This window comes from Pristiophorus japonicus, chromosome 4, assembly GCF_044704955.1.
Source record: "Pristiophorus japonicus isolate sPriJap1 chromosome 4, sPriJap1.hap1, whole genome shotgun sequence".
In the NCBI taxonomy this organism is placed as follows: domain Eukaryota; kingdom Metazoa; phylum Chordata; class Chondrichthyes; family Pristiophoridae; genus Pristiophorus; species Pristiophorus japonicus.
In genome coordinates this window covers 51,767,291-51,782,000 of record NC_091980.1, presented here as the reverse complement: position 1 = coordinate 51,782,000, position 14,710 = coordinate 51,767,291, and the positions used below count along the sequence as shown (strand labels likewise).

General features: G+C 45.7%; 1 protein-coding gene across 1 annotated transcript in view; it reads left to right on the top strand.

Moving 5' to 3' along the window:
- Positions 1-14,710, top strand: part of LOC139262441 (follistatin-related protein 5-like) — a 567,533-nt gene that overhangs the window by 493,662 nt on the left and 59,161 nt on the right. The window contains exon 8 of the mRNA XM_070877632.1: positions 3,272-3,406. Within this exon, the coding sequence (XP_070733733.1) occupies positions 3,272-3,406 (135 nt within the window). The remainder of the gene's footprint in view (positions 1-3,271; positions 3,407-14,710) is intronic.

The following is a 14,710-nucleotide window of genomic DNA, read 5'->3' as shown; positions in this document are numbered from 1 at the left end:
TCACCTAAAGAGATCAGCGGGTATGGAGAGAAAGCAGGAATGAGGTACTGAAGTTGCATGATCAACCATGATCATATTGAATGGTGGTGCAGGCTCGAAGGGCTGAATGGCCTACTCCTGCACCTATTTTCTATGTTTCTAGGATACCATTCTTTACTTCCTTATTTAGCCACAGATGGTTCTCCCTTCTTTTAAAGCCTTTGTTGAGAGTTATGAAATATCTCCTTAAATGTTTGCCACTGTTCATCAACCATCTTACCCTTTAATTTATTTTCCCAGTCCACATTAGCTAACTCTGCCTTCATACTTTTGTAATCACCTTTATTTCAGATCAGGGCACTGGTTTGAGACCCAACTTTCTCACCCTCAAACTGAATTTGAAATTCAACCATGGTAGAGGATCCTTTACTGTGAGATCATTTATTAATATTGTCTTATTACACAGTACAAGGTCTAAGATTGCCTACTCCCTGCTTGGTTCATCAATGTACTGTTCAAGGAAACCAACCCAGATACACTCTATGAACTCTTCCTCAAGGCTACCTTTGCCAATTTGATGTGTCCAATCAATATGAAGATTAAAATCACCCATATTGGTCATACTGGTGCAGTAGTGGCGCTTTTCCAAGTCTGGGTTTAAGGGAAAGATGAGGGAACCATTCCCTACCTCCCCACTAAACCCTACTGCATTGGGAAGGCTAGATATGGATGATGGGTGGAAAAAGTGGGGAAGCATTTCTATCCCCGGCACTTAAAATTTACATTGTTAAGTACAAAATGTCCTTAAAAATACTACAGGGAAGAGGAGTATAAACACTTGTCTGGCAGAGTGGAGATGTGTATTGGAGCAAAAACGTAACCTTTGATCACTTCTTCAGCATGCAGTTGCGAGTTAGGTGGTAGGGATAGATATTGAGTGGAACTGGTTCCTTCTCCAGAAGGATAATTGGAGAGCAAGGATCCTGGGTCACTGCTGCCTTCTTTTTTATAGTCAGCTCAAGAACAACTCTGGCAAATGTTCAACAAGATGACATTGTGCTTCTACAGAGCAACTAGAACATCTGAATCTAAACTGATCTGCATTCGGAAATATTCTGAGTTCTTACAATTCATCTCCCTTGATAGCAATGCAGTTCCTGGGAATAGTGTGTGATACATGGGAGCATTAAAGATACAGGGCTAGAATTTCCTAACAACCTGCAAGCGCCTGATTGCCGCCCAAAAGACCGCTAAGATTCCCAAGATTATCGCCAGTGAAAACTTCCCCCCCAAAAAAGAAAAAAATTCAGCCAGCGAAAAAAATGGGCGTTGCATCCCGATTCTCAGCAAAATAAATGGAATTTAGGGTAGATTGAGCGGTTTTTAAAGAAAATGGGCGACAATTAATAAATGTACTAAAAACTTACCCCGAGGCTGCGGGTTGGGCCGAGGAGGAGAAAAACACAAAAAATATTTTTTCAACAAACATAACTTAATAAATCATAAAAACATTCTCAGGACCCCTTTAACTTAAATCACTACAACAGAATTTTAAAATACTTAGTAACAAAACAATTACTTACCTTTTTCTTGCAGGGCTACTCACCTACCACCCAGCTCTGCTAATTCTCGTGGGCGTTTTTTTTAATACTTACCTATGGGTCACCACTGAGCCAAATATCACACCATGGTGATCTGTGGACGGTGCACGCCGGCGGTCCGCTCCCCAGCGGTACTTCGAAACCGCCGGCATAACTCAGCTGGGCAATCTCTCGCCGACCTGGTTATCACCCAAAACAGCCAATACCGCCAAGAAATCGGGTGGTGAGCCACTGGAAATTCTAGCCCACAGGAGTTAGATAATAAAATCTTCATCAAAATTAAACATGATAGCAAATAAAATTCAGTGATGCTACAGCTTTAAAAACTAGTGCGTGACAATCATCTGATAGGCAACAATTGTCATTCAGGGCATTATAAATTGTATTCTCTAGAAAAACATTGAATTGGGGTTTGTCTGATGGCACAGTGCATCAGTGCTTCATCATTCAAAGCACAAAACAGCAGGTTCACAAAATGTCCCCAATTTCAATCAGGAGAGACCAAAAAACAGATCCCATGTGTTTCCTAACAGAGAAATTAAAGCAACTAAGAGGAAGAGACACCCCAAAACGCCCATCATCCATGTCCCAGTGGTTAGATCAAGAGCAAAATGTAACCAAGACACCCACCCACCCTTCACATTATAAACAATGGAGTGGAGAGTATTAAAGGACCAAAATGAAAAAGAAAACGTATTTCTAAAGTGTAATGGTTAATAATTCATGGCACATCACTCGTACCCACTAAGGTATCTTTTTGGTTAATAAATATTGAATTTGTGTAATCCTAATATTTAAGGGTATGTCTTAACATAATGAGTTCCTCTTAAAAATGCCTATAAAGAATTATGATAAGCTTGAACATATTTAATTTTTCTCTCTGTATTGATTTAAAAAAAAATTATGTGCCAGGAAATCCTGATGGCAATTGAGGGAACTGTTTTAGTGGATTAATGAGTTCTGACAATGTAAGGAGCTGAATTAATATTAATTGACAGCATCATTAAACCAACATGTTTCAGCTTCAGCTATGTGTGCCAGCTCAGTTTCTTTGCGTCAGCAACTTCTCAAAACATATCTGTCAATAATGTCATCAGCACTTGCATTTCAAACATAAAAAAGGGCAGAAATAAAAAAAATTAAAAGGATGTCAATAACTTACTGATATTTAAAAAAGGTGATCTGATTGTGAGACTCCCACTTTTAAAGGCAATGCTTCAATTTTAAAATTCTCATCCTTGTTTTCAAATCCCTCCATGCCCTCACCTCTCCCTATCTCTGTAACCTCCTTCAGCCCCACAACCCTCTGAGATCTCAGCACTACTCCAATTCTGGCCTTTTGCACATCCCTGGTTTTTATCGCTGCACTATTGGCAGCTGTGCCTTCAGCTACATAAGCCCTAAGCTCTAGAATTGCCTCTCTAAACCTCTATCTCTCTACCTTTCTCTCCTCCTTTATGACACTCCTTAAAATCTGCCTCTTTGACTAAGCTTTTGGTCACCTGCCATATTATGTGGCTCAGTGTCAAAATGTGTTTCATAATCGCTCCTGTGAAGTGCCTTTATTATATTAAAGATGCTATATAAATGCAACTTGTAGTTATTATGTCTAAATTTCTGAATGGTGACTATTAATGCAGAATTACTTTGTTTTGTGTATTTTTGTTTGTTTGTGTTCCACGTTCCTACAGCAAATGGAGGTGAAATTCACATTAACAGTGTGCGTTATGAAGACACAGGGGCATATACTTGCATTGCGAAGAATGATGCAGGAGTTGACGAAGATATCTCATCTCTTTTTGTCGAGGATTCAGCTCGAAAGACTCGTATGTCTAAAATGCATTAAACCACTTATTATTGAAATTCCTCCAAGGCATATTTAGTGAAAGACAGAGATTGAAATAACACCTATTCTTGATCATATCAAAAGTTACCATCAGGGAACTGAGTGTCACAGTCAGTTAGAACACTATCCTTTCTAGCAGCCTAGATTGACCAGATGAAAGTCTTCTGCCTCTGCCAACTATCTGAAATGAGTTGAGGAAAGTTCCTCAGATCATGAGTCCGTAGCACTAATTGGTATAATTTTATAATTGTCAGTCCTAATCAGGGAGAACTTAAGATGGCTGATATAGGAATAGCACAGTGGTGTAAGCAGGATTTGTTTTCAGAGCTGTTTGGATATTAGCTTGTCAGACCAAACAACACTACATCAAAACGTCTATTTATCAAATAAGAATTAAGGTTCAGATAGAAGCATTAATTAACACAGCTAATTAAAAGAGAGAGAGTTTTGCCAGGCTAAATCTCTGTAGCACGAAGTCCAAGCTTCTGACTCCATATCCTCTACATCACAGAGAGCACATATTTCTACCTCCGTAATGTTGCCTGCCTCCACCCTTCCTCAGCCCATCTGCTGCTGAAACCCTAATCCATGTTTTTGTTACTCCAGATTATTCAATGCCCTCCTGGCCTGTCTCTCATCCCGCACCCTCCGTAAACTTCAGCTCACTCAAAATTCTGCTGCCCATATTGTATCCCACACTAGGTCACGCTCACCAATCACCTCATCCTTGCTGACCTACATTGGTTCCCAGTCATCCAACACCTCCCATTTAAAATTCCTATCATCATGTTTATGTCCCTTCACAGCCTTGCAGCTTCCTATCTCTGTAACCTTTACCACCTCTACAACCTACAACCCTCCCAGAATACTCCAGGGAGGGGGGGGGGGGGTGCAGGGGGGGTGTTCTCCCAAGTAAAACAGGCAGCTGTCAGTTGAAAATTGATACCCAAGGCCTGCATGTAATTTTCAGGTGGGCCTATAAATGGGAGGGCAGTCCATTCATCTGTTTCAGGCACGAGGCTACTTACATATGCAAATTGGGATCTGACGGTTGTAGGGCCCCAGTTGTAATTTGCAGGAACATATGCCAGGTAGTGAGCCATTTCACCAGCAGCCTTGGGGCCACTCCACAAAATACCCAGTGATTTTTAGAAGTAATTTTCTTGGGCCAGAAGGAGCAAGGGTGCTCCTCCTAACTTGACAAACATACTTCGGACCACTGCCGACCCAATCTCGTTCCTTTCTGAGATTGGCTTCTACGACCAGGCCCAACCTACTGGCTGATGCAGCATAAGAGCTAACTGATTGCACAACAAACGCTTCAGGCAGAAGTCGACAATCTCTCCCTCCATCATCCAATTCTGACCTCTTGTCCGCACCTCGCTTCACCCCGCCATTGGCGTCTGTGCCTTCAGCCATCTAGCCCCCACACTCTGGATTTCTCTCCCTTAACCACTCTGTCTCTTCAGCACTCTGTCCTCCTTTAAGACCCTGCGTAAAACGCACCTCTTTGACCAAACTTTTGGTCACCCTTCCTAATACATCTCCTTTGGCTCGGCATCCTTTTTGTCTCTGATTATGCCTTTGTGAAGTGCCTTACAACATTTTATGACATTGAAGGCACTATATAAATGCATGTTGTTATTGCTGTTAAAATGGATGACCCAATGGGCTCAACACTCATTCAATTGGGCAGGTGCTGCATCCACCTCTTGCCAGTTCTGCAGATGGATCCAATAAAGGACCTAACCATTTTCTAATTAAATGAAGAATCCAGAAAGGGAAAATTCTAATCTCGTAATTAAAACAAAGTGCCAATTGTGTTTTTATGTATTGAGTCATCGCTCTGTATATTGCTTTGTGTTCTTTCTGCCTGTTATGCCTGAAGGCTTTTGATTTAATTTTAGCTGTGGTAGAATTTAAATTAAGAGTGTTTTATGAGACATGTTATTATATGCCTTACAGCTTCCACGTGGTCAACTGAGGTAGTCATTCTTTGACACACCCTTAATTTTAATGAAGCAAAAATTTTCCATCGCAGTATTTTTAGGCAGTTGTTAGGAAGATGTCATTGATTGTCTATCAACTTTACTTAATCAATGGCCCTTAATAGTGGTTGGAGTGTGTAGCAGGTTCTTGATGCTTCTCACTTTTAAATGTTTTGATGAGTTCCAAATAAGTTGATTACATTCAACAGGTCAGATTTTAAAGTTCATATCTGGTAATCATGCAAATATCTTTTAAAGGGACACTGCCACCTCAGATAGAGAAGTCACACATTTTTTTCATAGAAATTTTCATAACAGTGATTGCATATTCTGCTGCACAATAACACTTTCAAGATAAGGATGTCACTGAGTGGCTGCAGAACATTCTGAGGGGGGAGAGTAGTAAACAGTATAGTGAACAGTGAGGAGGATAATGATAGACTTCAAGAAGATATAGACAGGCTGGTGGAATGAGTGGACACGTGACAGATGAAATTTAACACAGAAAAATGCAAATTGATATATTTTAGTAGGAAGAATGAAGAATGGTAATATAAACTAAAGGGTATCATTCTAAAGGGGGTGCATGAACAGAGAGACCTGGGGGTATGTGTGCACAAATCATTGAAGGTGACAGGGCATTGAAGGTGAGAAAGCGTTTAAGAAAGCATACAGGGATCCTGGTTTCATAAATAGAGGCACAGAGTACAAAAGCAAGGAGGTTATGATGAACCTTCATAAAATACTGGTCCGGCCTCAACTGGAGTATTGTGTCCAAATTCGGGCACCGCACTTTAGGAAGGATGTGAAGGCCTTAGAGAGGATGCAGAAAAGATCTACAAAAATGGTTCCAGGGATGAGGGACTTCAGTTACATGGATTGACTGGAGAAGCTGAGGTTCTTTTTAGAGCAGAGAAGATTGAGAGGAGATTTGATGGAGGTGTTAAAAATCAAGGAGAGTCTAGACAGAGTAGATAGAGGGAAACTGTTTCCATTGGCAGAAGGGTCGAGAACCAGAGGACACAGATTGGTAGAAGAACCAAAGGCGACATGAGGAAAAACTTTTTTACGCAGCGAGTGGTTAGGATCTGGAATTCACCCCCTGAAAGGGTTGTGAGGCAGATTCAATTGTGGCTTTCAAAATGGAGTTCGATATGTACCTGAAGGAACAAAATTTGCAGCCTTAGCAACACCTTAGCAATGCGCATCGACCCCTTTCCACCCCACGGCGGAAATTGCCCAGCGCCTCGCAGGGCTGCCTCGAGTGATGTCAGCGCCAGCCTCACAGGTCACGAACCGGACCGACGTCCACTTGCGGAGTGGAAGTTCAAGGGGAGGTGGGTAATATTTTTGCCCGACGCACTGGTTGGCACGTTCTTCTTTGCTGTGGCGTAGTCCAGGCTGCCATCGTGCAGCCCAGCACTCCGTTTTGGGTGCTGGGCTGCAGCCTCGACACCACGCTGCCCTGGTGGCCCATTGGAGGCCATCAGAGGCCCGGCAGAGTGCGCAGAGGAGGGGTGCTGACGAACGCACCTGAGTACTGCCCAATAATCCACGCCAACAGGAAGTGTAGTGGTAGCTCAACAACAACAACTTATATTTATTTAGCGCCTTAAATGTAGTAAAATGTCCCAAGGAGCTTCAACAGGAGTATTATGTGACAAAAATTTGACATTGAGCCACATAAGGAGAAGTTAGGGCAGGTGATCAAAAGCTTAGTCAAAAAGGTAGGTTTTAAGGAGCGGCTTGAAGGAGGAAAGAGAGGTAGAGAGGCAGAGAGGTTTAGGGAGGGAATTCCAGAGTTTAGGGCCTAGGCAACAGAAGGCTTGGCCACCAATGGTTGAGCAATTATAATCAGGGATGCTCAAAAGGGCAAAATTAAGAGAAGCACTGATATCACAGGTGGTTGTGGGGCTGGAGGAGATTACAGAGATAGGGAGGGACGAAGCCATGGACGGATTTGAAAACATTTGAAAGTGGGACTCGGTGCGAGTTAGGACACGGGCAACCGAGCTTTGGATGACCTCAAGTCTACGTAGTGTAGAACGTGGAAGGCCAGCCAGGAGTGCATTGAAATAGTCAAGTCTAGAGGTAACAAAGGCATGGATGAGGGTTTCAGCAGCAGATGAACAGAGGCAAGGGCGAGAAAGGCGATGTTACGGAGGCAATCTTAGTTATGCTGCAGATATGTAGTCAGAAGCTCATTTCAGGGTCAAATATGGCACCAAGGTTGCGAACAGTCTGGTTCAGCCTCAGACAGAAGTTAGGGAGAGTGATGGATTCAGTGGCTAGGGAACAGAGTTTCTGCGGGGACCAAAAACAATGCCTTCTGTCTTCCCAATATATTATTGGAGAAAATAATCTGCTCATTCAGAACTGGCTGTCAGACAAACTGTCTGACAATTTAGAGACCGTGGAGGGGTCGAGAGAAGTGGTGGTGAGGTAGAGCTGGGTGTCACCAGCGTACATGTGGAAACTGACCCTGTGTTTTTGGGTGATGTTGCTAATATGTCCTTACTATACCGTATAAATGCACACGAGGCCCATACTTGAGAGAAGGTCACTCTGTGACCAGTAACCTTTATTAGCCAGCACTGAAGTGATGAAGATGGGTGGAGCTTCCCCTTTTATACCTGAAAGACCAGGTTAGGAGTGTCTCCCACAGGTTCACCACCTAGTGGTCAATGTTCTCACGGTGTACAACTTAGGTCAGTTTATACATGGGTTACAATGACAGTTGAATACATGACATCACCTCTCCCTCAAAGTCTTATTGGGATCACAGGTTAAGTCTCTCTGGTGCTTTACGCTCCCTTGTAGAGCGCCTGAGTTGGGGCTCCGGTTGTTGGGTGCTGGCCTGAGTGTCTGCTGTTTGCGGTGCCTCAGGCCTGTCCGGACTGCCCACAGTGACTGGGCTCTCCTCTGCTTGGTTCCGGTGTTCGATCACCTGTGGAGGAGTGAACTCTACATCGCGTTCTTCCTCTGCTTCTTCTGTGGGGTTGTTGAACCTCCTTTTTGTTTGATCTACGTGTTTGCAGCAGATTTGTCCATTGGTAAGTTTAACTACCAGAATCCTAGTCCCCTCTTTGGCAATCACAGTGCCTGCGAGCCATTTAGGCCCTGCAGCATAGTTGAGGACAAACACGGGGTCATTGACATCAATACATCGCGCCCTCGCATTCCCGTCATGGTAGTCACATTGTGACCTGGCACCTGCTCTCAACAATTTCTTTCGTGGTGGGCTGTACCTGGTTTTGAGCGTCCTTTTCATTAGCAGCTCTGCGGGTGGGACCCCTGTGAGCGAGTGTGGTCGGGATCTATTGGTCAACAGGAGGCATGATAAGCCGTTTTGTAGGGAACCCCCTTGGATTCTGAGCATCCCCTCTTTGATTATCTGCACTGCTCGTTCCTCCTGGCCATTTGAGGCCGGCTTGAACGGTGCCGTTCTGACATGGTTGATGCCATTTCCTGCCATGACGTCCTGGAATTCAATTGCTGACCAAGACATCCGGTAGACCATGGGCGGCGAACATTGCCCGTAGACTTTCTACCGTGGCAGAGGATGTGCTTGAATTGACAATGTCACACTCGATCCATTTGGTGTAGGCGTCTACTACAACCAAAAATATTTTTCCCATGAAAGGACCTGCGTAGTCCACATGGATGCGAGATCATGGCTTGGCGGGCCAGGACCAGGGGCTAAAGGGGGCTTCCCTGGGCGCATGGCCCAGCTGGGCACACGTGTTGCACCCGCGAACACAAAGTTCCAGGTCTGCATCTATCCCTGACCACCCAACGTGTGACCTGGCAATTGCCTTCATCATGACAATGCCCGGGTGCTCATTGTGGAGTTCTCTGATGAACATCTCTGTGCCCATCTGGGGCATGACTGCTCGGTTTCCCCACAGTAGGCAATCGGCCTGAATCGAGAGTTCATCCTTGCGCCTGTGAAATGGTTTGAATTCATCAGGGCTTGCCCCGTACGTGGCTGCCCAGTCCCCATTCAGGACACATTTCTTGACTAAAGACAGTAGCAGGTCTCTATTTGTCCAGACTTTAATCTGACGGGCTGTGATGGGTGAGCCTTTGCGTTCAAAAGCTTCAACAGCCATGACCATCTCAGCACCATGCTCGGTTGCCCCCTCGTGGTGGCTAGTGGGAGCCTGCTGAGTGCAACGGCGCAGTTTTCAGTGCCTGGTCTGTGCCAAATTGTATAGTCATAGGCTGCTAATGCGAGTGCCCACCTCTGTATGCGGGCCGATGCATTTGCATTTATGGCCTTGCTGTTGGCCAAAAGGGACGTTAGGGGTTTGTGATCTGTCTCCAGCTCAAATTTCCTGCCAAACAGGTGCTGGTGCATTTTTTTTACAGCATATACACATGCAAGCGCTTCCTTTTCTACCATCCCGTAGCCCCGTTCTGCCTGGGACAGACTTCTGGAGGTATAAGCTACCGGCTGTAACTGACCCTTGGCATTAACATGCTGCAACACACACTCGACCCCATAGGACGACGCGTCACACATTAAAACAAGTTTCTTACATGGGTCATATAGCGTTAACAGATTGTTGGAGCATAACAAATTTCGTGCTCCATCAAAAGCCCTTTCCTGGCTGTCCCCCCAGACCCAATCGCGACCTTTGCGTAGGAGCACGTGTAGCGGCTCTAACAGCGTGCTCAATTTGGGAAGAAAGTTACCAAAATAGTTCAGGAGCCCCAGGAACGAACGCAGCTCCGTCGTGTTATGGGGTCTGGGTGCTCTCTGGATCACTTCTGTTTTGGACACAGTAGGTCTGATCCCGTCTGCTGCTACCCTCATCCCCAGGAATTCTACCTCTGAAGCTAGGAAGATGTACTTCGCCTTTTTCAGTCACAGACCTATCCGGTCCAGTCTGCGTAGCACCTCCTCCAGGTTGCGGAGGTGTTCTTCAATATCACAACCCGTGATGAGGATGTCATCTTGAAAAACCACTGTACTTGGAATCGACTTGAGGAGACTTTCCATATTTCGTTGAAAGATCGCAGCGGCCGAGTGAATCCCAAACAGACATCTGTTATACTCAAACAACCCCTTGTGTGTCGTGATGGGTGTCAGCTTCTTCGACTCACTCGCCAGCTCCTGGGTCATGTAAGCTGAGGTCAAGTCCAATTTTGAAAAAGATTTGCCACCGGATAGCGTCGCAAAGAGGTCCTCCGCTCTCGGTAGCGAGTACTGGCCTTGGAGTGATACCCGATTGATGGTGGCCTTGTAATCACCACATATCCTGACCGACCCATCCGCCTTGAGCACCGGCACAATCGGGATTGCCCAGTCACTGAATTCGACTGGCGAGATGATGCCTTCCCTCAGCAGGCGGTCCAATTCGCCTTCTATCTTCTCCCGCATCACGTACGGCACCGCTCTGGCCTTGTAGTGTACTGGCCTGGCGTCCGGGTTTATATGAATCACTACCTTGGTCCCCATGAAAGTGCCAATGCCGGGTTGAAATAGTGAGTCAAATTTGTCCAGGACCTGTGAGCATGATATTCGCTCCACAGAAGAAATTGCATTGACATCGCCCCATTTCCAGTTCATGACAGCAAGCCAACTCCTCCCCAGCAGTGCGGGACCATCCCTCGAGACAATCCAGAGTGGCAACCTGTTCTCCGAATCTTTGTGGGTCATGACTACCGTGGCGCTGCCTAGCACCGGAATGATCTCCTTTATATATGTCCGTAGCTGTGCGTCAATTGCCAATAATTTTGGCCTCCTGGCCTTGGACGCCCACAACTTGTCGAACTGTTTGATACTCATCAGGGACTGGCTGGTCCCTGTGTCTAGCTCCATTGATACTGGGATGCCATTGAGGAACACTTTCATCATTATCGGTGGCGTCCTGGTGTATGAACTGTATATGTGCTCCATATGAACTCGCTGAACTTCAGCTTCCAGCGATTTCCCCCAGTGTCCATTTGGCCTCGTAGGGCTTACATCGTCCCCGTCCTCCTCGTACATCAACCTGGCTGCAGGCTTCCTGCACATACGTGCTAAGTGTCGCATTAACAATGTTGACTTCCTGTCCATTTGCTGCATTTAAACCAAGATTTTTGTCAAACATCATTCTGGTCTCTTCCTCCCCTGAGGTAAATGTCTGGGCCATCAAAGTCGCCATTTCCAGGGTCAAGTCTTTGGTCTCAATCAGTTTCCTGAAAACCCCAGCGTGCCTGATGCCCTCAATAAAAAAGTCTCGCAGCATCTCCGCTCTGCATGCATCGGGGAACTTACATAAGCTCGCCAATCACCAGAGGTCTGCCACGAAGTCTGGAACGCTTTGCCCTTCTCGCCGCCGGTGCATGTAAAACCGGTGTCTCGCCATGTGCATGCTGCTCGCCGGTTTAAAGTGTTCCCCGATCAACTTACTGAGCTCTTCAAAAGTTTTGTCCGCCGGCTTCTCTGGCGCTAGAAGGTCCTTCATCAGGGATTACGTCCTGGATCCACAAACCGTCAGGAGATGCGTTGCATTTGTCGACCGAATCCTGTCCCAGCCATTCCTTTGTGACGAAACTTTGCTGTAGTCTCTCAATAAAATCGTCCCAATCATCACCAACACAGTACCTCTCATCTATGCTGCTAGTGGCCATGCTCGCGTGGTTTAAATCCCAGTTTCTCGTTGCCAATAATGTGTTCTTACTATATTGTATAAATGCACACGAGGCCCATACTTGAGAGAAGGTCACTCTGTGACCAATAATCTTTATTAGCCAGCACTGAAGTGATGAAAGTGGGTGGAGCTTCCCCTTTTGTACCTGAAAATCCAGGTTAGGAGTGTCTCCCACAAGTTCACCACCTAGTGGTCAATGTTCTCATGGTGTACAACTTAGGTCAGTTTATACATGGGTTACAATGACAGTTGAATACATGACAGTTGCTAAGGGACAGCATTTAGATGAGAAATAATAAGGGGCCAAGAACACCAGAGGTAACAATGCGGGAGCGGGAAGAGAAGCCATGGTGATTTTCTGGCTACGATTAGCTAGATAAGAATGGAACCAGGCGAGTGCAGTCCCACCCAGCTGGACAATGGTGGAGAGGCTTTGGAGAAGAATGGAATGCTCAACTGTGTCTGAGGTGATGGGTGATCGAGACTTGGTGCATGTTAGGACACGGGCAGCTGAGTTTTGGATGACCGCAACTTTATGTAGGGTAGAAAGTGGAAGGCCAGCCGGACAAGTCAAGAAGGACGAGGAGTGATAGCTTGCCTTTGTCACAGTCACAAGGATGTCATTTGTGACTTTGATGAGGGCCGTTTCGGAACTATGGCAGGGGCGGAAATCTGATTGGAGGGATTCAAGCATGGACTTGTGGGGAAAATGGGCATGGATTTGGGAGACAACAACAGGTTCAAGTACTTTTGGAGAGGAAAGGGAGGTTGGAGATGGGGTGATATTTTGCAAGGATAAAGGAGTCAAGGGTTGTTTTTTTGAGAAGGGTGATGATGGCAGAAGGATGATGATGGCAGATGTCAGTTAACATGAGAAACAGAAAAGGAAGTTGGGTGATCAGCAGTTTGGTGGGAATAGGGTGGAGGGAGCAGGAAGTGGGTCTCATGGACAAGATGAGGTCAGGAGGGGAGATCAGAGAGAAACCGGAGAAAGGTGCAAGTTCAGTTTGGCCTGGTGGGCTAGGGGAAGGAAGGGAAGTGGCAGAGGCAGCTAAACAGATAGTCTCCATCATAGGGACAGAGATTTCCATGTGCTCCTCACACTTGTCGGTGGTGAGGGCGGAGGAGACAGGGGAGGGGGATATAAGAAGATAGTAGTAGCGAATACAAGCCAGGGTTTATTTGAATATTGAGCAATTTTGACAGATGAGTGCAGGGCCCAATAATGCTGGATGTGGTCCAACCAGATCTGGCGGTGAATTGTTAAACCAGCTGTCCGCCATATCCGTTCAAGGCTGTGTCTCTTGGACTTAAGGGAGTGAAGATGAGGGGCGTACCAGGGAGAATGGGCAGGGTCAGAGAAGGGGATGTTGGTGGAGAGTGATATGAGGAAGTGGTCAGAGATGGCTTTATCTGCAATTGACACAATGGGAGTAGTGAGGCCACGAAAGATGGCACGGTCGAGGTAATGGCTGTGTATAATGGTTGCCGGTAAAATACTTCCGAGCTAAGAAAAAAATAATTACTTCCTTGTAGGCTAAGGACATGATAAACTATTTTTGCATTTCACTTTTAAATCGTAGGTACTTTATATTTCCTGCTCTTTTTAATCATCAGGTTTAGAGTAGTTACGGAAAAGGACAAGGAGCAATCAAATGTGTAAGTAGTCAACTGGACAAGGGCAAATTCAGTGAGTTGGAAGGGGATCTGGCCCAGGTGGATTGGAATCAAAAGATTGGCAGTTAAAAGAGTAAATGAGCAATCAGAAGCCTTCAAAGAGAGATAATTCAGGTGCAGGCTACACACATTCCCACATCAGAGAAAGGAAGGGCGTTTAAAGCTAGAGCTCCCTGGATGGCTAAAGATATTGGCCTAGAAATTCGGTATTGCCCTGTTTGGGATCGGTAACACTCAGGAGGCACGAGACTTTGTGCCAGGTGCAGAGCGATCATGGCCCCGACCCTGCGAAGAAACCACATCAGGAGCGGCAACGAAAAGGTGACTTTTTTTTCAGCAGTCGGCCACAACCTCTTTAATTATCTCCCCGGTAGCGGCCCATCGCCCGATGTGCGTCTCTTGAAGCTGTCCCTGTTATCGCCAGGCGCCGCTGCAGGGGTCGAAACCCAATTTAGGTGCAAGGCTGCTAACTGGGCGATGACGTCACGATCTCCGGGCGCAGGAGATCTGGGCACAACGCGTAGTGTTGCCGTTTAGCGGGAGTCATTAACAGCACCGCACCCGGTCGCAAACTCATTTTGCCTCGTTAACGCCCCCTGGAGGCGCTTACAGGAGGAACAAAGTAACCCAATTTCGCTCCCATAGAGATTAAAATGATACAGAAACAGGAGATTTACGATAAATGTTGGGCTCATAATAGAGTAGAGAACCAAACTGAATACAGAAAGAATAGAGGAGAACTGAAAAAGGAAATTAGAGGGACAAAGGAATACAAAAGTCCTTTATAAACATATAACTAATAAAAGAGTAGTCAAAGAAAGGGTGAGGCCTATTAGGAATCAAAAATGAGATTTTCTAGTGGAGGCAGTGGGGATGGCTGAGGTACTAAATTAATATTTTCCATCTGTCTTCAATGAAGACGAAGGTGTCAATATTGCCCCTTTTTAAGACCCGTTATCGCCTCTGAGTGGCGGTTAT